Below are 25,669 nucleotides of genomic sequence, written 5' to 3' on the forward strand. Positions count from 1 at the left end.
ATTGCATTTTTAATGCTCTGCTCCGCGGGGGATTGGTTGTTTGACGTTACCACAGAGAAGGACCTTTGTGTCAAAACCTCTCATTTATTCCTCTCCCCCACCCACACCCTCATCCTTGTGACAGCTCACTGAGAGTTTTGGTAATATTCATAGCTTCTGAATTCAGCGGAGAGTGTCCAAATGTCTCCGCTGAGAGACAGATTGTTTGGCTAATTAATGTTCCCCCAAAGATTCCACAATTGCATCTGCAAATTGTAATTTCAATGTGAGTTTGTATTCAACAGCACCTCCATTGGTTAGATTTGGTGAGGGTGGGGTCTCACTTAAGAGCCATTGACGTAGTCCTCTTTGGCGATTTTAACAGAGGCGCAGTCTGTGTAGGAACAGAGAAAAGTGTTTTTAGGTGAAGATAAAGGAGGGGAAAACAGAAGAGTGGAGTGGTGAGGAGGTTTTGAAGTGTTCTGAATTGGTACACGATGTTTCGCTCGTGCTGCCCTGCGCGCTTTAAACCTGCGTGGAGCTTCTGGAGTGGGCACAACTGGTGTCCTCTCATATCCACCGCTGCAACCAGTTGAGCACCAGGTGACCGTTTCAGACAATACTTATTCCTCTTTTTTTGGCCACACTTTTTTTTCATTTCAGCCGAAGAGCAGAAAGAGTGGACGCACCTAAATAAGTATGAGCAAAGCATCCGCGCCCTGACGCGCTCCGCTGAGCGCATGTTGGACCGGTGAGAGTGTGGACTAGTATGAAGCGCCATGGGTTGGTGTGACCGCGGGGTTCAAACGCTGCTGGCCACCGTGGGGGCTTTCGCTGCCTTCAGCCTGATGACCATCGCCATCGGCACGGACTACTGGCTCTATTCGCGGGCGTACATCTGCAACAGCACCAATGCCACTACAGACGAGACCCAGTCGCAGCCCAAAACCAAAAAGGGCGATCTCACCCACTCTGGACTTTGGAGAATCTGCTGTATTGAAGGTAAGCCTGCTCCAAGTCTCACTTTGGCTCCCTGTACGCACCCTTAATATATGCAGGGCTGTGCGTGACAGTTTAACACAAACTGCACTATTCTTTAATTGCAACAGATAGTTTGAATTTCATATTTTTTTTGAGGTGGAGTCTTCTGTTTCTCAGTGCGCACACAAAGGCGCGCTCCTTTTACGCACGCCAAATGTGCCAATCGGGAGATGAGAACAAGACAAGAAAATGACCAAAAAGGTGGATGAACTTTCAGAGTTTACTGAGAGCGTCGACGCGCTCACCTACATATTTTAACGCCGCTCAAGTAGCAGATTAAAAAGAAACCGGCGTCACGCTAACTCAAACTGTCTGCCAACTGTTACATCGCGGTGTTTAACAGGCCCACTCAGTAAACACGGCTGTGTTATAGTCTGCAGCAGAACACGATGCCAAGCCGGCGCGTCTGAGCCCATTCACTTTTAAGGAAATGTGCCAGGAAATGTGCGCGCGGTTAGTCTACTTTCATTCATGTCTTCATTGTATCTGATGCTGTTGCTTGGCAACATCCCCTGAAATTGCTATGGAAACATGCCCGGTGATTTAAAAATAGATGACTCGGAGTTCACGTCATGTCCGAGGAAAAAAAGTTTTTGTTACAGAACTTCAATTAAATGTCTCTTATTTTTATTTATTTATTTTTGTCTTTTTATGCTTTTGAAAAGTGTTTTGGTCATTTTACGCGTCTGATGTTTAGAAAGGAGTTGCGCGCTGGCAGTGACGTCTCACTTCAGAGGCAAACAGACACTCATTCATTGACCAATCTTGCTTCCGGCCACCCCTTTGACTTCTCGCCTCAGCTATCAATGAGTGAGTCGATGTGACTGGATTTGTTCATGTCATGATGCAGAGACTGATGGGAGCAGATTTTGCAAATAATAAGAGCGAAAAAATAGATATCAGAATTTGTTAAAAGACCTTTTGACAATTAACTGATAAATGTATCAGCTCCTGACAATTATACATATATTATCATACTATATATATATTCTTTGAAAATATGGAGTATGTATACCAGTGAGGGCCTATAGTTTGAAACTATATCTAAAACATTATCTAATCTTTCATTAACTGCAGAATAAGAAGGACTTTGGCCATATTTAAAGTCTGGTACTTAAGAGGTACAGAGAGATGTATGCAGAAGGATGAGTCCACCCTAAACCCAGCACACTGTGTTCCAGTGGCAGCTACAGAGCATTATTATAATTATTATAATTATTGCAGTAACAGCACCTTCTCAAAAAAGACGGAAGCAGAAACTTTTTTTTTTTTGCATTTTCTCATGATTGTGTTGTTTTTTTTGTTGATACAGTAAGGGTTTCTATTGATGCTGAGATATTGAGCAATTCAATAAGAGGTATTTCAAATGTGTTTTGTTTTTCACCCCCTGAAGCAGCTGAATATTTAACATTTTGTCCTTCATTTTTGCCTGGACACTAGATACTTTTGTTGTAGGGCTGGGCAATATATTGATATTATATCAATATCATGATATGAGATTAGATATCATTTCAGATTTTGGATATTGTGAGTGCTATCTTTTTCCTGATTTTATTGTAAAGTGATGTCATTTCTTGAACTTACCGAACTGTTTTAGCGTTTCTATTATTTCCCTTTATCCCCTTAGTCATTATATCCACATTACCGATGATTCATTATCAGTTTCAATTACCGCCTTGTGGTTGTATGCCTCCCTGCACCAGTCAAGTTGTACTTAAAGTTTATATCTATGTCTTTGAATACATGGATGTGTCACACACATCTTCAACCTGACAGCACAAAAGATCTACATATACAATCAGCACAGTTTCAAGATTAGTGTCACCATTTCAGTATCTGACCAAATGTCTCCCCCTCTGTTCCTGAGTTAAAATATGGGTAAAGGCCATTAAAGCGTTTTTGCATAACATTATTACGTCACAGTGCAGCTGACCTTTTGGATCCAAAATGTCCTCACTACATCTTTTTATCCTATAATTAAACATTATTTATGAGGTTACCGTGGCCTTGACCTTTGACCTTTGACCACCAAATTCTAATTAGTTCATTCTTGTGTCCAAGTGGATGTTTGTGCCAAATTTGAAGAAATTCCATCAAAGTCTTCTTGAGATATCGCATTCATGAAACTGAGACAGACACAAGGTCACAGTTATCTCGTCATTTGACCATTAAAATCTAATCAGTTCATGCTTGTTTTCAAGTGGACGCTTGTGCCAAGTTTTGAAAAAATAAAAATAAAAACCCTCAAGGCTTTCTTGAGATATTGTGATCACAAAAATGAGACAGATAAAAGGTCAAAGTGACCTTTGATCACCTAATTCCAATCAGTTCATCCTTGAGTCCAAGTGGATGTTTGTGCCAAATTTGAGGAAACTCCCTCAGGACCTTGAGGTATTGTGTTTATGTGAACAAGAAAGATGCAAGTTACTGTGACCTTTGAACTTTGGCAAAATCCAATCAGTTCATCATTGTCCAAGTGGATGTTTGTTCTTAATATGAAAAAAAAAATCCCTCAAGGTGTTCATGAGATATCGTGTTCAGGAAAATGAGACACACAGAAGGACATAAAGCCTTCGGACAAAGGCTATCGCTTTTGCCGGCGTGGAGGCACAAAAATCTCATTGTGTAAATATTTTGTGAAAGCAGCAATTAAACAAGCTTATGATTTTATCACAATATCGATATTGAGGTATTTGGTGAAAAATTTTGTGATATTTGATGTTCTCCGTGTCGTCAAGCTCTATTTTATTGGCCTTTTATGAAAAAATAAAAAATTCTGTTGCTGTCAGATAAAGTGCTTTTCAATATTTCTGTGAAATGGCTCATCTCCATTCCCATTTCCCAGACCTAATGTCATCAGAGCCCACATATAGGGAGAACCTCAGCTGTCATCAATGATTAAACCGTTTCTGGGCTCGTCCTGTGGTGAAGACGGACGCTTTAGTCACACGTGAAGCACATCCCGGTGTGTTATGACACTTGGAATTTACTGAGTGTCATGCTTGGCTGGGCGCCTGTCTGTGATGTGGACGGACTCACAGTGTGCAGTATATATTCACTGCAGAGACCCCGGAGAAGTGAAAAATAAATTTCAAATGCCAGCCAATGATTATGTCAAGCGTAATTTCCCATCAGTGCTTTGAAGTAAATAATGAAAGTGGATTAATGGCGGTGGAGACTGAATTGATGTTGATGAGGTTGGGGCTCTGTGCAATGAGACTTCTTTTTCAATAGCCGAAATAATTTGCACAAACAAAGGGCAGCCTATCATATCTTTCTCCCCAGTGCTAATAGTTTCACCTCTGTGCCTCTGCTTAAAACTACAAGCTGCTGGACGGTGGCTCTGTTGTCATGGAGACTCATAAGTATAGAGGAGAAGACAAGGAAGGAAGGAAGACACCCCCTCTACACACACACACACACACACACACACACACACACACACACACACACACACACACACACACACACACACACACACACACACACACCTCCAGCCATAATGAGAGACACACTGGGTTATTGACAAGGACGGCTCTGTGTGTTTCACAGCTACTGGGTAAAACTAAACAGATTGCAGCGACAACATGTCTTTCTCTCAACACATTGCTGTAACACACATAGCAGCCGTTCAGCACTTCTCTTCTTCTCAGAAGAATATAATAAATGTGTTGTAGTGTCGCCCGGCTCAACCAGCGTCACCTCTTCTTCAGCAGGCTTGCATGACATAAGGAGCAGCAAAGAGTGTATCAAAGGAGGCCGCTTTACAGTGAGGTCAGCACGTCCCTCATTTATGCAGTTCTCAACAGCTGTTTCACTTTTTTCTCTGCTTTGTTTGTTTTCCCACGTGGATTTTTTGTGAGGCCGGGGTAGCACTGAGTGCGCCTAATCTGCATCAGAATCGGCGATGCATCACGGGCTGTTGCTTATGTGTAACTCGAGTAAATAAAACCAACTTTGAGGCTGAAAAATAATCCAATTAGCAGGTACATATTTACAGTAAACATCACAGCTTGCAATGGGTCAGCGTGAATCGCGAGGCATGGGGGACAGTGGAAGTGTGTGTTTGAGAGGAGGGTTTTGTTTGGTTGGGGTTGAAGGTGGGGGGGTCAGTCTGCCATTTCCCACCATGCTCCACAACTCTGTAATTAAAGCGCGACAACTGAGAAGCCATGTGGGGGCACTAATTAGCCAGCAGGCCTTAACTTCCACCTCAGTCACTCTGTCCCTCGCTCCTTTGCTTCATGTGCGCTCTCTCTTCTCGTCTCTTCATGGGCTGAACTCCATAATTCTCATCATTCTTTCATCTGCTTCATTGGACTTTTTTTAATGAACTCTCGGACACCTCCCGCATTCCTACGAACCCAACGCCCCTTTTAATGTTTGATGCATTTAATTTATCTTTTTTTCTTTTTAAATAAAGTTCCTTTGTGTAATATTCAAGCATATATGTTAATAGAAATTTGCAAATAGGTACCTTTAAAGAGAAAGTTTAGGGTTTTACTGAGTTTCCTGCTGAGACTGATGCCTACAGACTTTGAAAATAGTTTGAAAAGAGTTTAAAGTCTGACTGTCTTGCAGGGTCACTACTTCCTATACTATATTCTGTTTGAGGTTATTTCCCATTCTGTCCTGTCACGTCCCATCATGACCCATCACGGGATGAAATGGGAAGTCTCGTCACAAACTTTCTTATTTAATCCAGAAAATGATCTTTTGTTTTGGAGCCTAAACCTTGAAAGTGAAAACTTACGAAACAGTGACTGTTTGACAACATGTCGGTGTCATGTCATGTTCGCCTTCAAAACCTTTTCTGGCAGAAATCTATTCATTTTCGCTAAAAAAGGCTGGACTTGACTTCTCCCAATACACCTACTGGCCTACTGGTAGGCACAGCTTGCCCTGTTTAAAGCATGATAATGTGAGTTATAACAGCTGATAATGGCTATTGAATGGGCTGATAGCAATTGAAAGGGGGGTCCAAATGCTGACCTTTTCATTTCACTGAGCTTTTAACTGTCCTATCATTGCTTTCAGTTGTTTCATCCTTTTATCATCCATAACCTTTAAGGTCATGGCCAGTATAGGCTAATATAAACAAGAAAAAATGACATGTTCTGCAAATCTACAGTAACACAAAGATTCATTTCATATCTTGCAACTATACTTGCTCTGCCATTGGTAAAAAAAAAATAAAAATAAATAATAATAAAAAGGGTCAAAAAGGTAGCATCATTTGAGATGAGCACCTAGATTTATACTTGAACAAATGAAAAGTAAATAAATCAAAATAAAAAAATAAATAAAGTTTCACAATCTGAATCCCCCTAGTATGAGACTGGTAAAAAGAAACAAAAATCCATTTTTAAACATCATATACTTGATTCCTAAGTGACACTGTCTTCATTGTTTTGACACATTATTAGACTTCAACCACATGGGAAATATACAATATTGAAAATATATTAGAGAGAACATATGGGCTGGGGTATAGTTCTTCTGTCTTAATCTGCACTCAGACAATAATATCTAAGCAGCGTGTTGAGAATCCATTACATATGCACATATTTATAAGTAAGTGATAAAGCGTAACAGCCTTCACAACAGACAACATGGGTAGGGGTTGACAGATCTTGCAACAACGTGGTGGATACACATGCACAGTCTACCCAAAGCAGGGCTGCGTTTGAAGAAATTGCTGCCTGGTGACAATTTAATTAACCAACTGTCAGTCATATCAACACTGAATCACTGATGTCTTCGCCAAATTGCTTTTCTTTCATCCTCACTTGAGCTGGGGAGGGAAAAAAAATTGGAGGGGTTTGTTTGATTACAGTCACTTTAATACTCTGTCCCAGCATTCCCTGCTCCCAAAGTAATAAATGTATGTGATGTCTTGTGCGTGCATGTCTGCATTTGATAGCGAGCCCCAGTAACAGTGCTCTACCTGTTTACAGCTTCATAAAACCAAATCATCCCACCTGCTGCAAACCTCAGAGCCTTTTCCCACGTCAGTGTTCACACTCTCTGTCGGAGATCTAAAAGCAACGAGCATAACAACCAAGCAGAATTTTTTTTTTTTTTTTTTTGTGCTGTAGATCTGTTACTGAATCTCAGTTCTGGTGAAATGAGAAATTAAAGTCACTTCTGATTGGTTTGTTAGTCAATCTATTTGCAGAGCCACTGAGGTGTGAAAACGAGGACGTGGGGGCATGGAGCTCGTTTTCATGATATACTGCGCTCCTGGAGACACCAGAGTCAAGTGTTGGACTCAATGAGACAATGCTATTGGTGTATTCCTCTGAGGCTGCTCTCTTATTGGCTGAGCGGCGTTAATTCAAAATAATGACAACGTGCATCATCCTGTTGCCAGTGGCACTGCAGCTGTTCCCGACACGTGTGTGTATGTTCGTTTGTGCATGTGTCTGCGTGCTCATATGTTTGTGTTCGCAGTCATGTACTGTTAAGTGGTGAAGGGGGTTTGCCGTCTCTTATTTGGTGGGTCTCAAAGTACAATGAAGACGTCAGAAGCATCCTCAGAGATAGTTGATGTAAATGAGCTTATTAAAGGCTAACAGGGGTTGCCATGGAGAGGAGGAGGAGATGCTCAGCATGGGGCTTTGCAACTCCAGTCAGGCCCTGGGAACCCATTATTTCCCCTGTAATGTGTTGACTGTGTAAGATTAATTCTCAATTTGTCACAACACAATCACCTTGTAACATCGCCTGGATTTGTGGGTAGCAGTTTTTTTTTGTTACACATGGGTGTAACTCAGGTGACCAGCCCCTCTTGTCTGTACTTGTCTGTTCAGCGTCATAGCTCTTACATCAGACAGCTGTCCTCTATGGAGAAAGAAAACTGCCACACTGAAGAAAAACAGTTATTTTGAATATCACTAGAGTAAAGTCGGAATTTAATAAAAAAAAAAAAAAAAATCCCAATATTACGGGAATAAAATTGTGATTTAACAAGAATGAAATCATACAATTTTACAAGGAAAAATGTATTCGTATTAGTAAATAGTATTATAGAAATTCTACCCTTAAATTTATGAGAAAAAAAGTTACAAATAAAAAACCGAAAGTCAGGTGACATTTTTGTCTTGTACATTTACAGGTTTAATCACCTAATAATACATTTTCTTCTTGTAAAACTGATACTTTATTCTCATAATATTATGGCCCTTTTTCATGATATAGCATGACTGTAAACTCATTAAAAAACAACATTGTCCTAATAATATTATGACTCTTTTCTTGAAATAGTATGACTTAATTCTCATTAAATTACAACATTATTCTTGTAATTTTACAACTTTTTTCTCAAAATTATGACTTATTCTTCAACATTATTACTTTTTCGCCTCCATTATGACTTCTCTCTCATAATATTACGACTTCATCCTCAAAATCCAATTTTTTGTCTTCAGTGTGGCACTAATACTCCGTTTTAGTCCTCTGTCCTTTATTGCAAAACATTTTTAAACACAGTTTGCCTTTTATCGCTCTCTTCCTGATTTCTCTCTCGCTTATTTTATGCTCTCTTCCTCTGAGTCCCTCTTTAATGTGTCCTCCTATCTTTTTTCATCCTGATCATTCCTCTGCTCTCTGTGCTTTTGTTGTTTCATTTCCTTGTACCTTCTTCCCTCATTTAATCTCCGCTTCCTCCCTCCTCCTTCCCTCCCAGCTAGTCAGTATTCAGACTTTATTTCATTTCATGAGGCGTCCATCTGACAGCCTGTGCATGCGCATGCAAGCACACACACACACACACACACACACACACACACACACACACTAAACGTAGACATTGAGCTGATAACTGTCAGTCATAAATCACGAGCCTTGAGGCCGCCGCTTATAATCAGATTCCCAATCAGTTGCAGTATTGTCTTTTATTTCTTCCATTCTCTATCTCACTCTCTCCCTCACACACACAGACACACACACACACACACACACACACACACACACACGCACACACACACAGGGGACAAGAAAGAGGCGTCAGACTGGCTGGAGTAGCTGGGGTCTGAACAGGAGCAGAGGATGGAGAATGTTGTGTACAAGTCAGAATGAAAAGTAGTGTGGGTTTGCAGTTAAAGGTGCATTTTTTAAAATGTGTAAAAGCAGTTTGACACAATTTAGTAGAAAAGACACAGCCGTAGATGCACACGCTCACATACACACACACACACACACACACACACACACACACACACACTTACAAAAATGCACACATGAAACCTGCTGCCAGCCCTGCTGCTGCTGCATGATTTAGTGTTTACACAGTAATTAACAGGACAGCAAAGGTGTCTGTGTTTTCGTTATCTTCACGGTTCTCGATCTAATCACAAGAGCCAGATGTGGTTTTTTTTCACAAGGCATAAAGTCTCACATCGCTGCTTAAAATAGTTCACCCCCCCCCCCCTTTTTTTCCATCAGTGACTAGACACAGAAACTTGTGCTCCATTTCCACCGACTGATTTGACGCTAATTAATTTGATGTCCCTTATTAAGCAGCAGACCCAGTTAATGGAAGCCAGCGTGCCCTTAAAAGCTGTGGCACAGACGATGATGGCTGCTGACCCCTTGGCACCTGGGAAATGGAGTTGACAGGTGTCTGTCTGTCATTTAATGGGAAGGTTGACATTTTTTACACTGGTAGGTCAGCTCTAATCTCTGCTGCCTGTTAGGCCATTTCAGATGAAAAGGGGACTTTGTATTTTTAATATGGGATAAGTTAAAGTCTTTATGGCTCACAGAATAAGGCAAAGCTTAACTGAGGTTCAGTCAATTTACTGTTCACTGAACTTCTCACCCCTTATCCGACGGTGATCGTCCAATCAAAGCTTAGCCACCTTTACTAAACACAGCTGTTCTGTCAAACTTTAAATTTAAATGAAATCTTAAAGTAAAAAGGTAAAGATGAAACACCAAAGTATGGTTTACATGTTGTACTACCTTGTCATTTGCAAGTTCCTTCACCAATTCAAGTATTAATTGTAAAGTGAAATGTTAGTCAAACATGAGGCTTCATTAAGAGAGTTGTTTTGCATTTATTGAGTTTGGAGGTTGGCGTCCTTTTCATTCCCCTAAAAATCACAAACATAAGGGATAAAGTGTTGGAAATTGATTAAAAAGTGTGTTTATCTGCTGTAATGTCAGCTGTACTGTCACATTTCACAGATAAAACGAGGACACAGTTACAGCACACCAAGCAGGCAGGTTTGAGGAACAAAAGGCAATAAAATAAAGCTGATAGCAAAAGACAAAGATAAGCAGACAACAAAACTGAGAGAGCACGCTGAAGTAAAACAAAGTACAAATGAAAAGTCGGACAAATGGGGACAAGGAGAACAGAAAATAATGCAAACAGACTGACCAAAGACAAAGAGAGGAAGAGAGCAGGGAGATAAGGAGGGACAGATGATAGCTGGTTAATGAGGAACAGGTGAAACAAATCAGGGCGGGGCGGACAATCAGCAAGGCGGGAAAATACACAAAGGCAGGAGGTAAAACTTTACAACTTCCCTTCAAGCCAATGTGGGAAAAAAACAGTTGTCGATATTTTTTCAATATGAGATGAGTTAAACAAAACGAGACAGAACAGAAACATACAAATTCATTCTTTTGTGGTAGTGCTATTATGCTATGAAGGTACATGGCAACATTACAACATTATGCTTATTTCACCAAAATATACACATTTTAAAAAGCATTCATGATCATTTTTAAACTCAATATATTATTTATCTGTTGTCACAATGGCATCAAGTTTGGCAAAGAGCTTATTATGACTTGTTTAGGACTTAAAATTCAAGGTAAAGGACTTGAGACTAAAACTTTTCAGACTTGATTGGGGACTTGAGTGCAAAGACTTAAGACTTACTTGTGACTTGCAAAACAATGACCTGGTCCCACCTCTGGTGTGGCCACTTTGATTGACAGGCTGTCTGAGAGACGTCACCACAGTCGATGAGTCAGGTCCAGAAATGCCAAACTTGAGGCTTTAACCCTTCGGAACCTGAGCAGGTTGGCCTGATATCTGTCAAAAATATGGAAACAAGGCAATGAACAATGAAAAAGAGATGACACAAAAATTTGCAAAAAAAAAATTAGTGAAAAGAATAAAATTTAAAAATTTGAAAATTCTAATAATTCTGCAAAATATTTTCAAATTTGTAATTAATATAGCCTAATTATGAATATATTTTTTCCTAGCTTTTTTCTTTTTCCTGAGATGTTTTTCCCTGCCTTTTTTAAAAATAATTTTCTGAATCTACTAATTTGTTTCAATTTGTGGAACATTTCTTACTAAATTGTTTATTGATTGTTTTCCTGTGTTTATGAAAGAGGTTGCACCAGTTTGCTCAGGTTCCAAAGAGTTACGTACTTTTAAAAGTAATCTGAGAGCAGCACAAGAAAAGTGTTGTTGCTGCAGGTTTCAAAGGGTTAAAACAAACCAATGGCAACGGGTGATGTCATGATGACTACGTCCATTTTTTTAGGCTATGCATTTAAACTAACTCATGCAGCCTAATCAGCAGACTAGCTATACATCTAAATCTGGCAGCAGCAGTGATCATTTTAGCAAAACAAACTGCCAAGAACTGAAAAGCCTGTTTTTGTCCACCTTTCTATGAAATCAAACTCTTTGTTTCAAAATTTACCTTTGCTATAGTTATCATTGTAAAGTACATTATGTGCTGTTGGAGAACCGGATGCGTGACAGGCATAGCAACAGTAACCAAGGCTGGAGGTCACTTGCTTTCCCCACTCTGGGATGCCAACAAATGCAAACATGCAACATATTCTCATATTAAAACATGCAAATTAAGCCACAGTCCAGCCCACCTTTCATTCTGTGGGTGTAGTTTGCAGAGTATCTGAAGTGTTAAGGGTATTCACAACCCAAATGCTGAGAGAGCTCCCAGCATTATCACCACTGCACTGAGCGCATCCATTAACCCCACCCCCCACCCCTCCCTCTCCAGACAAGGTGTGTTTTATAATCCTGCACAATTACAGCCACTCTATCAGCTTTAACCTCTCTGTCGCTCTCTCTCACCCTCCACTCTATTCCCCCGCTCTAACTCACCTCGGCATTAAAAGCTTCCAGCACACGGTCTTTTGTTGCTCAAATAGGCTTCTTGTTCCTGCCGGCACTCAACCGTTCATCTGAGCTGGATTTGGACACGGGCCACAAGCCACAAAATCCCTCCGGGCAACACAATCTTAATCCCACTGCCAAATCTCGTGTGTACTGATCCCCGAAACACACAAACACATACCCCCTCCTCACATTACTTTCCCTCCTAATATGTGTGCATCGAGCTGTATTCTTTAGTTTGTGGGGATCAGGGCGGGAACAGGGAGCTGTCTGACCTGCAGTTAAGGTCAAAGTGTCATTCATGGTTGTGGGTGAAAACAGAGAGGGTAATCCTAGAGAATGTTTCATCTTTTTGTGCTGTATTTATAGATCCAGTTTAATTCATCTGATAAAATCTGTAAGGAAGTCTACATACAGCAGACAATTGAAATAAAAATAATTAATAACTGTCAAAAAGAAAAAAAAGAAAAAAGTTTAAACAATGTGTTTTCTTAGTGTTAAAGTTCTCATGAAATAATATAAATAACACTTTCTTGTCTGTGATCGTCATAGCCAGCAATTGCCTGAAGACAAAGTTCAGGTCATGGTGTACTCATAGACTGTATGAATAATGGACGCAGATATCATGATGTCACCTACTGATTTGTGGATTTTTGAAGCCTGGAGTTCACCATTTCGGCCGTGTTGTTTTTTGGGCCAGATGTGATCATATTTGGACAAGAGGGTGGCGCTGTAGAGGAGCAAGAGGTGGATGTGACTGAGAAGCCAAAGACACTATCGGCAGACAGCCTGTCACTCAAGTGGCCCCACTCTTAAATACACGTGACTCTAAGCCTTAATAAAACGTAAACGTGAGTTACATAAAAACTGACCCCATCTACAGTTGTCATGAATGTTGAAATTATCTATAAAGCCGTTTTTTGTACCAGACTGTAAATATATTAATTTATGCAGTAAAGTTGGGCATTTTAAGGTGGAGGTCTATGGGGATTGATTCTATTTTGGAGCCAGCCTAAAGTGGCCATTTGATGAATATGCTTCTTTCTTGGTTTTGGAGTTTTTGTTTATGTGTTCTTCTCCTCGGTTTTTCTCAGCTGATCAGCTCCCTGCCTGCCTGTCTGCCTAATCACCTCATTCCCCCCACCTGAGCTTGTTCGCCCCTTTATCTCCACCTGCACTTCATTCCCACCATCACACTAATTTGTATTCAGGTTTTGAGTTTGTTGGATGCTTGGTTTTGTTGTGTGATCTTCAGTTTGTGGTTTTTCTGCTCCAACTGTGAATAAAAAGTGATCTTTTTGAGATCCTGTTGATAAGATAATTTGATTTTCCATCCATCAGTCCCCTCCTCCTTTCCATCCCTATTTTGCAGTGAGTAACTAAAATGCTAAGGGCAAATGCAGTGGAAAAAATAAAAGTGATTTTAACTCATTATGTCCCACCACCATGAAATGCAGTGTTAATAAAATTCTGTAAGAACAGGCTGAATCAGAAAGGCTTTCCACGTCTTGCTGCTCCTGTCTCTTTTTTTCCCCCAAAGAAGCAGCACTGTTCAGACATGAAACACAACCAGAGGTACTTCCTCTTTTATCAGAGACAAGATCACTGGAGTGTGGACACAGTTTAACAAAACAGGTCGCTGGGTACGGAGCAACTGTGGCTCCGACTCCAGCAGCCACACATTCTTTTAGACAGCTGACACCGACCGGAGTTTGATGGATTCACATCAAAAGTCAAACCCTGAAGCATCAAATAAATCCGGTTTAACTCAAGCTTGCCTCCAAAGCAGATTAATGCATATATTCTTGATCCTATTTATTGGTTGAACAGTCCTCGTCTCCTGAACATCACATATATATCAGACTGTAATAGCACCTTGTGGACTGTAATTCATAACTTGTATGAAAACTCTTTCTCTTTGTCCTGCAGGCATCAATCAAGGCAGCTGTTACAGAATCAACCATTTCCCTGACGACAATGACTACGACACAGACAGCTCTGAATACCTGCTGCGTAAGTGCTCCCCACTCGTCTTTTTTGTGGAGACGTTATCTTTCCTTTATTTGTAAGGGCGTGCAGGAAGTCCACTGACCTTCAGCGTCTTATTATTCGGCTCTGAGAGCCTGTCTCCAAACAGACGATACTCTTTTATGTGGAGACTGATAAAAATGCAGAACAAAGTCAGAGAAAGTCAGTAGAGAGATGTGACAGCATTCAGTAAAACTGGGTTTAAATGTGTTCAGGGCTGAAATACAAGCAGTACTCTCTATACTATCACCACAACCCATGATATTTATTTTTGTGTTTTTGGATCTCTGACTTGCAAATTATTTCAAAGCAATGATAAATTGTTATACAATGGGACAATTATAATTTATTTAGTCTCACCAAGTCTCCATAAGAAAATGTTGGCATGTATGTTTCTTCAAATCACAAATACATTGTATGTTCCATAATTATCATATCATTTGTAAAGTGACGTAATATATAAGCTGACGTTACCATCAGTAGGTGGAGGGGATGATGGATGGCATGTCACCAGGGTTGCCATCAGTCCCAACAAAATGTAGCAAAATGTTTATTTAACCCTTTGAAACCTGAGCAAATTGGCCTAAAAAACCCTGAACTGTGGTGACAGGGATGTGAAATCCTTTTTGAAACCAGATTAAATCATTATGCTCCTTTTGAAAAAGCAAGGCATTTTTCTCTTGTGAAAGCCTGTTAAAAATGACAATGAGCTGGCGTATCCATAGATGGTGATAACATTGGGATATTCAATCAGCAAAAGACCCTCATTTAAGGCACAGCCAATTCAGTATCTGCCCAACATGCAGAGAAGTACAAAGACTTATCAGACTTTGGACAAAGTCCAAACTCAGCCCATTAACCGCTAAATAAAAGGAGGGCTTGATAAAAGACTTCACAGTTGAATAAGCTCGTCCATCCTTCGTAACTTGTAAAATGGCACAGTGATTCATTTCTGGGAGGTGATAGTCAGTGAGAGCTCTTGTTACATCCTGCAGCTGATTAGCAAAGCTTTGTCACAACAAGGCCACAAAGAATAAATGATGAAGGAAGAAGAGGCTGGATGAATGAGGGATCAACCACTCAAAGTGAAAATTCAAAGAATTTAAAAGAATTTTTTCTTTCAAAAAGTGTGTTGCTAAATGCATTTTTAAACTCTCTTTAAACTGATTGAGTGATCTTTTTATCGTTGTATTTAGGTGTTAGCAAATTACTTCATAATTTAATATATTAGTTTATAAATTGATATATTAATTTGCATCCCTCTTTTATTAAGCTTTTTCTTTGTTGTCTAATCAAATATTGGTTAATGAATTACATTAAGACTGTAAACGATGACTAAATCATGTATTAAAGGGGTAGTTTGGATCTTTTGAAATGTGGTTGGATGGGATGCTTATCCATAGTCAGAGTGTAACAGTAGATGTCAGTCAGCACGCCTCCAGTTTGGAGAAGCAAGCTGGAGTATCGGCAATGAAACAAGCAACCGCCTTAAAAAAATCAGCAACAGTTTAAGTGTTCTCTATATCAGCCTGTTCTCACTACGAACTTGTCAATAGCACCGCTCTGTCAGTGAGTTTGAGCGTGACGCCAAAAGCCACCTTGGCTGGACATTGGAGAACGCGCTCAGACAGAAATTATGGCGTTGTTATGATACACTGGTGGATGGCAGGAGGCCACCGGGCATGTCCACGTGCAACACGTATGGACGCAGCGTCACTTGAGAACCCAGCTGGACAGAACTGGTCGTGTGTGCATTAAATGCTGAAGGACAGCATCAACTCTGCCAATAACCACGTAATATAAGGAGTGCGAGTGCGCTACAGGGCTGGTGGGTGAAAAGATGGATAGGTCCCACAATTAAGCGATTTTCATGCAGGAGTCTGGAGTTTGCTTCCCTTTTGGTTGTATATGGGGCGTTTTTCTTCACCTTACCTTGTGCCTATTTTGCCTAAAGCTTTTTTCCTAACATTTTGTCCTAATCCTAACCAGCGTGATAGTCAATACTGTTCGGCTTCATCCCAACAAATGTGCATTTATCACTGTAACAGGCTGCGCCATCATACCATGTGCATTTATGACAACACCGTAACAGCATCCTGGAGTGTAAACAGCTGATGCAGAAGAATACCTAAAACGTCATGAGTAGACACAGAAGGTCACTGACAGAGTGGTATTTCCATTTATTTCCATCACTCTCCCTAGCTGCAGACAGCCCATTCCAACAGAAAGGCTTTTAATGGCTTCAGTTTCTACTCTTTTGTCAAAGTCATCTGACTCCATTGACAAAAACTGCAGTTTTAGCTTCCTGAATACGGGAGCTTGTGGTCTACAACTGCCTCCAACAGTTGGTTAGTTTCTGTTTTGACTTTGGTGAACTAACCCCTTTAAACACCAAAGTCACACACAAACTAACCACCTGTTAAAAGCAGCTGTAGACCAGCAACTGCTCTGTTTAGATGTATTTTTGATGTGCTCTCTCATATCTGCAAACAGACTATAACCCCTGATTTTCACACAGCCATCTTTGGCATACCACCACCAAACTGCTTACAAACTCACAAGCAAAAGCTTTGGCTTTTGCATCACTGCTGGCCTGCAGGCTTCTCCTCTTTAACTGAAGGGCAAAAAAGGCCCCATCGTTCCTGCAGTGGCTAAGGGAGGTGCTTAGCCACTGCTAGGCCACTAATTGTCTTAATAGAGTCTGGTTTGGAAGAGAGTAATAAAAATGGCTTCAATTATCTGTCAGAAAACACTGTCTGATGAAAAGCAGTAAAAATTGGTCAAAATATAGCATTAAATTGAACTTCTATTGATTTTTTTTTTTAAATTGATGTGAGACTCTTTTTAGGAGTCTAAAATTTGTTTTGTTGCTGTCCCCCGCCCACAGCAGCACTGTGCTTTAATCTCAGTACTCCTGCATGCTTTTCTAAACTAGGAGTGTGCTGACTGACATCTATTGTATGTAAAACCCAAACCTCATAAAACCCCTCTTTGAAAGATCCAAACTATCCCTTTAATCATGTCACGTCCTCCCTCCTCCATCTCTGCAGGTATAGTTCGTGCCTCCAGTGTGTTCCCCATCCTCAGCACCATCCTGTTGATGCTTGGTGGGCTGTGTGTCGGAGTGGGCCGAGTCTACAACAAGACAAACAACGTCCTCCTCAGCGCGGGAATTCTCTTTGTAGCTGCAGGTGAGCTGCAGGATTACTCTTGTCAGCCATGTTCCCAAAGAGGAGCAGTTATGAAAGGGCGCATGGGGTTTTATGATGAAGAAAGGCAGCTCAATCTGGTACCTGTGATCACATGTTGTACTCCATCAAAGGTGCAATCATAAAGATGAACTTCACTCCTCACTGAAGAAGGTCAGGATCTACAGTCCTTACTCACCTCGCACAAAAGTGATGGTGACTCGTGTTACTAAGGGTCTCGGTAGTTATGAGAGTCCTGTAATCAGTGGCTGATGAATAACTTAACACAGTGGGAAATCATGGCGTCCATCGTTGTCTCTGGGGAAATCATGGATGATTAGGGCTGTGGTGGCAAGAATATGGCAATACGATATGTACCACGATACAGGGGGTACAATTTAATATATTGCGATTATGTAAGCAAGACGAAATATGATTTTTTTGGTCTAATTTGAGGGAAACTAGCGGTGTGCACTTTTTGACTGTGCCTGTTTCAGAGGGCTGTGCTCTTTGTGTTTATGCGAGTGATATGTTGATATTGGATTGTTGGCGTAGTCCAACTATAAGGATGCATTAGCATGTACACCACAAAAGATATGTTGTCAGATGCATCCCAGACCACCTTAGGAAGTGGTTTGAGTCATCAACTCACAGTGTATGTTGATGGTTGTTTACATCTGTATTTCACATTGTACACTTGTGGTGGATCAGCCATGAGATACCACGTAAAAGTAAAAACAGGCCTTCGACTACAAAATTCTGGTCGCAATCATATTTATCAATCAAAGTCTTTTTAGATGGAGTCCCTGAAGTTAAATCTCATCACATGTGGGTCTGTGACCTCAGTGCTTCAATTCAGGGTTCCTTGACACAAAAAGGGTTGAAAACTACCGTATTAGACACCTTCTTTCTCTATTTCTTGTTTGTTTCTTGTTCACCAGGTCTGAGCAACATAATTGGCATCATCGTCTACATCTCCAGCAACGCAGGAGACCCCAGCGATAAACGGGATGATGACAAGAAGTACACTTATTCCTACGGCTGGTCGTTCTACTTTGGCGCTCTCTCCTTCATCGTGGCTGAAACTGTGGCTGTCCTCGCCATCAACATCTACATTGAGAAAAATAAGGAAGTCCGCTGGAGGGCGCGGCGCGAGTTCATCCGTTCACTCTCTTCCTCTTCTCCATACTCAAGGATACCAAGCTTCCGCTACCGCCGGCGGACGTCCCATGCCAGCTCTCATTCGACTGAGGCGTCGCGGGAGAACTCACCTGTTGGTGGTCTAAAGGGGGCGCCATCTTCCAGTGGACCCCTGGACGAGCTGTCCATGTACGCCCTGGCGAGGGACAGTGTGACGGACAACACGTACAGCCCTGAACACGAAGAGGCTGCCGAGTTTCTCCAGGTCCATAACTGTTTCCCCAATGATTTAAAGGACGGGGTGAATCGCAGGACCACACCGGTGTGAGAGGTATGTTTCTAGGTTCGAGGTTCACCTGGAAGTGGAAGAACAAGAAAAGACACAAAGTCAGCGGGCCAATCTGTTGGAGTGGTTGGGATAGCCTACCATATCAGAGGCAAAGTTTTCGGAAAGACTCTCCTTTTTGAAAGGACCTGAGGAGAACAAAAGGACAGTCAGCTGGACAGAAGATGAGCCAATTAACAGAAACTGAAAACCATTTATCTGCTTTTAGAGATCATCAAAGCAGAATTATATTGTCTGTGCAGTAGCTGAAATTGGTGTTATCTTTCAACTGTTGCAATGCTTAAATGAGCCGTGTGTGTTGCAAACTGTTCTTAATCGCAGGGCGTCAAAAACAGCAGCTTGGTCAGTGCTCCGTCAGCGTCTGAAACAGAGGCACAAGGCACCCTTTTCACTGGAAACCCATCCACCGCAATGACGTAGTATAAACAGCATGAAAGTAAAAGATGGGTGGTGGATGGATCAAACAAACACAGAACCTTCACCCAGGACACTGCTGTTTGTGTCCCGTGTAAAACCAAAAGTCAACTTAAGTTGTTTGTTGTTTTTTTTTAAACCATATAATGGAAATGGCTGACATACTATTTAACCCTTTGAAACCTGGAGTGACATCACATCTTGTGCTGCTTTCAGACCCCTTTCACAAGGATTTAAACCTTTAACCCCTAAGCCAGTTGGTGCAATTTCTTTCACAACAATGGGGGAAAAGCAACAAGTAACCTATTGAGAAATGTAATGTGACCTGCAAGAGAATTATTATTTTAGAAAATGATTTTTAAAAAGCCAGGGAAAAATGTCTAGGGAAATAAAGAAAAAAGCTAAAGATAAACTACATTAATTATCATAATAATGACATATTTAAAATTATGTTACAAAATTATTATACATGCACTTTTTCAAGGTCATGTCCTTGTTTTTCAGCTTTCTTTTTGTTTTTTAATTATTTATTTATTTATTTTTACTGTTTATCAACAAATTTTCTCACCTATTTCTAATTTCTTACAAATTTTTGAGGTTGTTTCTTCTTTGCTCAGTGCCCTCGTCCCATGTTTTTGAAAGAAATCAAGCCAATTTGCTCAGGTTTCAAAGAGTTTAACACCCAAATTCTTGCATTTTGATCCATTTTATGCATCAATTTGATTTTTTATGTGCATCGATTTAGAACAGAAGTCTTTTACTAATGTTCTAAATTTCTCTGTTTTACATTTTGAGGGGGACAAATTTACACCTATGGAATATGGAAGTTTATTTTTAAAGACACTGTAGCATTTAACAATTTCACACGGAAACGGACACGTACAAAATTAGAGGGGTACCTAAAGCGCCATAGTTTGAGGCGTGTGACCCCTGACCAAGCTGCTCCATTGGACGATTGAAAGTGAGAAGGTGTAGTGGATTAAAACCCTTGTTTTTGTAACGATCATGAAACATTGTGGGTGTGGGATGTTGAGACGTGCCAATCAGCAGTATTCTACCTGTAAATTATTCAATAAGGTGCTAAATGAAATGTGCTCTTCAACTTGAAAGTGTTCCATTTGTTTGTGCAGTTGCTATAAAATGTGGACCCTTCTCCAAAGTTTGTATCGTGTCCTCATAACCAGTCTGGTCTTGCCTTATACTCTGATATGTTTGAAGGAGACAACAGGGTCTCTCTTTCTCTCTCTTAGCACTGTCCTTTAGAAATAATGTATGGCCTTTTAAACTCAAACTATAAATATTTTTAACTTTTTTTCAGTATGGTTTGGGAGTCAGTGTCTTCACAAATGTTTGACTTGCTGAGCTGTGATGTATTGAATGTTTAGTATTTTAGCAGATTGTACAGGTTGAACATCTAATCCTCCAAACAATATGAAAGATTTTGTCTCTCTCGACGTCTCTTTCTTAACCCTATTCTTCTCTGACATTTGTCAGTTGAACACAATGTCTGTTTTGTGAGTGGAGCACCTCTGTTCAGTGGCCCCTTTTTTATTCACTTCCATATCAGTCTGCCATCCTTCCGTCACACCTCCCCGATGGATGTGACACTGTGTACGTGCCTGTCACAAGAGAAGAGCAGCTGACACGAAGGGGGTGCCCAGAACTTTGAAAAATGGCACAGGTCAGGACTTCCTTTTTCTCTGAATGAAAACGTCCAGAGTGTTTATTGGATAAGGATCAGAGTCAGGCGGAGAATGTCTGTCAGGCCGCCTGTGAGTCCATCTGGCTGCCTTCAACCCCCCTCCTCCTATCCCATGTCGAACAGAGGACCCAGACAGAAGCAGAGGGAGCTGTCTGCGACTGCGTCCCCTGAAGGATTTGGCTCTAATAACCAGACGTGTGTGTGTACTGTCCTCTTGCACGTCTATCACTGCTCTTTCTTTTAGTTCTCTCAGGAAATACTGTGTTGTTGTGGACACTTTTGAGGTCCTCTCCCTACTTTGTGGCAGTACTGGGAGATGGACCAGTGATAAAGACAAAAACTGGTGAAAATGCTTTGAGAAAAAAAAGCCACTACTGTATTTAGTAAATGCTGTGAGTGTTTGCTTGAGCTTGCTCCAAGAACCAGCTGGGGTGGGATTTTTTTCAGTCTTAGGGCTATCGAGTTCTGGTTTAAAGTGAGCTCATTCAATCACAGAGTTGTATTTGATTGTATTTAGTGTGTTTGATATCCCATTAGAGAGTTCATGTAAAAGAAAGCCATCAGTATGATCCATGAGTGTAGATCTTACACTTTTATATCACGATTTGGGGAAAAATTGTGTTTGTAATGTTAAGCTGTAAAGTTGTATATAAAAGTACAATAAAAAGTACAAAAACAAAAACGCCAAGAGACTGAATGTGCAAAAGAAGATTCAAAGCATAATTTAACTGAGCAGTGACTCGACAATAATGCCTTGATGCAATCTGGCATTGGTCTTACAATTCATTTTACCATTTTATATTCAGGTAAACACACACTGGATTCAGTCAGAAAAGTTCATCTAATCTTCTGTTTTGTAAGGTGAAGTTCAGTAAATATGTTTAGGAGATTTCCTTTATCTGCCATTTGTGTTGAGCAGCTTTACTTCACTGGATATGCCTTTGTTGACTGAGGGCTTACTATTGTTGTAAAAAAGGCATATACTCACTTATTTTTCTTCCAAGAAGCGATAAACAGTTGCCAACAGGATGTGTTGCATTAAAAAAAAAATCACTAAGACTAAACTTATTGGAATAACATAACTCATGAGGGTGAGTAGATAATGACTAAACTTTCTATAACGACTGGTGAACTTTCTCTTTAAGACCATTAAAACAAAATGTACTCACCATAAAAACCAAACATCTGACTTCTTGCAGCAGCATTTTCCAAACCTCTCCTCGAGTAGGCTACCATTAGTCCTGCATGTTTTAGATCTCCCCTGCTGCAACACAATGGGTTCAAATGATCAACTCGTTATGAACTCCTGAAGCTGCTGATCATTTAACTCAGCTGTGTTGCAGCAGGTAGAGATCTACAACATGCAGGACAAGTTGTAGGCCTATTCGAAGAGAGGTTGTTTGGGAAAAGCTGCCTTAGAGGGTCTTTTAGCTCAACCAAACACCAAACATGACCTATTAGGCCGCCATATGACAATACATTTTTCATGAACTAAAAAAAAACACACAAACTAGAAACCAAAAGTTTTTATACTAGGCTGTGAGCATGTTTATTTCTGCTGTGAAGTTGGGCATTTTACCATGGGGGTCTATAAGCACTGACCAAGGGGCAACCTCCAGGGCTGAGAAATGTCTGCCAATAGTCCTCATCGCATGCCTCTCGTCCAAATATGGTCACTTCTGGCTCCAAGAAACAAAGATGGCTACGTCCGAAATGCTGACCATGAGGCTCTAAAATGGCATTCGTCAAACCAATGGGTGACATAATGGTAGCTAAGTCAATTCTTTATAAAGTCTGTGAGATTGATTCGCCCCTGGAGCCAGCCTCAAGTGGCCATTTGAGGAACTGCAGTTCTAGGCATTTAAGCGTTGGGCACAACCAGGGTTTTAGTTATGAATGCATGACACTGGGTTTTTTTCCAATGTCCGATATGCCGATAGGCCTATATTACAACTAATTTGGCCGACAACCAATACCGATATCAATAAATTCACTTTTTTTCCTACCTAATGCTTGTGCTATGCTTTTCAGTGTGTGTAATATTCATTCATTGTGCAAAATAAGAAAAATGCTTCAACTGAAGGTTGATGTTTTTCACTTTGTCAACAATAATGATAATAATAATAATAATAATGATAATGAATATATATTTATATATATATAAAATTGCTTTGTGATGTTGGTAGAAATCAGCATGTTGATGTGCATGCTGATATTATTGTGCACCCCTAGTTTAAATAGAATAACTCTCCAGTTATGTATAATATAATATAGATACAGATGTATAAGAAATGCAACGAATTTATGCCAAATAATTAGAGCATTAACCACTCACCTCAGTGGGGCTTGATTTCCGCTGAAGACCTTTGATTGCAGCATTTCATTCGGATTTCTGTGGCTGACCTTCTGAAAGCTTCTTCAGTTCTGCTGCATAAGACCGAATCACTATCATCCCAGAATGAGCTATCAGCCATTTCAGCCTCAGTGTCTCTGCATTGTTTGGTGAAAAAATAAATCAGCCCGCACCGTGCTGATGGCAGCGCTCTTAGATCAAAATGTTAAAAAGCCGTAACTGTCACTGAGAGAGATGCCACCTGACCAAATGAAGCCAATGTTTTTTTCAGTCTCAGCTGATTCAATCAGACAGTGGAGCTTTTTTCCTCAAATGTGTGAATCGTTTGAATATACCTATTGAAGAAAAGAGCATTTGGTGGGCAGCGAGATAAGGCTATTCAGCTGAGGTCAAATCGTTTTTGCCAGGTCAAATGGTTTTACCTTTCAAGGCAGAATGAAAGCTTCTTCACAATGCAGTTATGGCTTTTCAAAGGTTTTTTTATTTGGCCAAATGCAGTTATGAACCTGCAGGGAAAGTCAGAATATCACCTCTCACCTACAAATACAAGCACTGTGTTATATACCTGGATACAGAGCACTGTCTACAGGGTTCCCGCACACATTTTTATGGATAGAATTTCAAATTTTTTCCATGACTTTTAAGGAACCATAATATTTTTTTTTCCGTTTTCCCACTTGCCAGGCATTTTACAAACATATCAGACGTAATCTTTTTAACCTGAGCAAACTGAATTTTTAAAAACATGGCAGGAAGAACAAAGAAACAAGATTTGATCAAAAAATTGGTAAGAAATTAGTAAAAGGTTTAAAATGTTTAAATACTTGTGATAGGAATCAGAAGACAGTACAAGAATGATTTCGCTCCAGATTTCAAAGGGTTATTCAAACACAATTTCATTTTTCTGGTGTAAATTACGGTGAGAGATGAACACAGCGAGAAAACCAAGAAACAATGTCATTACACACAACAAAATTCCAGGACTTTTCCAAAACTCTCAATATTTTTTGCTAGTTCAATGGCTTTTCTAGACCTGGAAAATGTGATAATGCAATTCCATGACTTTCTTAGGTTTTCCATCACTGTGGGAACCCTGCTTCTGTTTGAAATACCACTACAGAAAGGCATGATGATCCTCACATGAAAAATTAGGAACAACATTTCCCCGGCTGATAAGCGCAATTATGCTGGTGAGATTTCATTTAGGTATAAGGGGAGCTGTTTATCTAGCTGGGGAAATTATCTCTTGATAATGATATCTGATGTTGCAATACAACAGCTACATCAGCCCTTTGTAATCTCCACCTAATTTCATTTTTCTTCCATCTGCGCTCATTAACTCGCAAATCACTGCTTAACCTTGGCTTCATATGCTGATCGATGGCCAAAGCTTTTGCAAGAATGGGTCAAATAAGCGAGGACGGCGTCAGGATGTTTTGTAACTGATCCCGTTTGTTTTAGAGAGGAAGTATTAACATGACCCTCATAGAAATGGCCTTGGGGCATGGGTAATCTAATTTAGCTTGAGTAATGTTGCCTGTCATTAGCAAATGAATACATTCGGGTCCCTCTGAAGGCTGTGCAATCTACTCTGTTATGGGTAAAATTAGCCACCAGTTAAGGTTGTTTTTCATCCCGGAATAAAAATTCTGACGGGGAAGCTGGCAGCTGGAATTGAAGTTAATCACTGCAGAGTTAGATGTGTCAATCCCTATTTCAGCAGAAGTGATTTCGTATGTTTCTGTCGTTGATTGCCCGTTATATTTCTGGTAATGCTGTCAGAGATCCCTGCCAGATGCCGTCATCTGTTTTCAGTATTTGTCATTCCCGCTCTGTTGACACAAGGTTATCTCTCCGGTGTTAGACACTTGTATCACTGATGACGTGTCGCCACAGCCGTCCACACTGCTCGCTGTTGCTTGGAGACTCTGCAGCTGTAAGGTGCTTTGGTCTCTCTGCAGTCACCAGGGGACCGTGAGCAAATGAAGCAGGTCAGAGGGTCACCCAGAAAGACGGGGCTGCGCCAAAAGACACTATTATTACACACTTAGAGACAATCGGTTCGCTCTCACAGCCGTCTCCTCTGGGAAAACAGGCAGTTTTGCTGCAAATGCATCCAGGTGGAATGTGATAATGAACACAACTGTCTCTCATCTCCTCCCAACCCCCACTGTGGGGTTTCTTTGATGATCAATTTCCTGGTTCAGTTAGCTACTGATGCTGTTCGCAGAAAGCACTTTGTCTCTCTCACAGTATTGTCTTTTTTTTTTTTAAAGTGTACATCAGACACTGTCAAACTCTTTTTTACACACACAGATATAAACACATATTTTGTATAATTGGTATACGTAATATATAAACAATC

At 40.5% G+C, this 25,669-nt stretch overlaps 1 protein-coding gene and 1 long non-coding RNA gene across 2 annotated transcripts; one reads left to right on the plus strand and one right to left on the minus strand.

Annotated features, from left to right (window-relative positions):
* The first annotated feature begins 362 nt into the window (after positions 1–362).
* LOC121956952 (voltage-dependent calcium channel gamma-4 subunit-like) lies at positions 363–21,591 on the plus strand. Its single transcript, XM_042505406.2, has 4 exons — positions 363–981; positions 14,063–14,146; positions 17,212–17,352; positions 18,291–21,591. Exons 1-4 carry the CDS (start codon positions 759–761, stop codon positions 18,815–18,817), a joined length of 975 nt encoding a protein of 324 aa, XP_042361340.1. The 5' UTR covers positions 363–758; the 3' UTR covers positions 18,818–21,591.
* On the minus strand, positions 10,071–22,255 carry LOC148186490 (uncharacterized). Its single transcript, XR_015774862.1, has 4 exons — positions 22,121–22,255; positions 18,621–18,845; positions 10,913–11,068; positions 10,071–10,115 (listed from the first exon to the last, which is right to left on the minus strand). It is a non-coding gene; the product is annotated as an uncharacterized LOC148186490 (long non-coding RNA).
* Positions 22,256–25,669: the final 3,414 nt, after the last annotated feature.

The sequence above is a fragment of the Plectropomus leopardus genome, chromosome 18, assembly GCF_026936395.1.
Source record: "Plectropomus leopardus strain MGB_pleo_1.0 chromosome 18, ASM2693639v1, whole genome shotgun sequence".
NCBI lineage: Eukaryota > Metazoa > Chordata > Actinopteri > Perciformes > Serranidae > Plectropomus > Plectropomus leopardus.

Bases quoted from the DNA above. Each gene is read 5' to 3' on its own strand.
- LOC121956952 (XM_042505406.2), top strand. From the start codon at position 759: ATGGGTTGGTGTGACCGCGGGGTTCAAACGCTGCTGGCCACCGTGGGG. The intron at 982-14,062 runs GTAAGCCTGCTC...TTTGTCCTGCAG, and splicing joins GAGAATCTGCTGTATTGAAG to GCATCAATCAAGGCAGCTGT. The intron at 17,353-18,290 runs GTGAGCTGCAGG...CTTGTTCACCAG, and splicing joins AATTCTCTTTGTAGCTGCAG to GTCTGAGCAACATAATTGGC.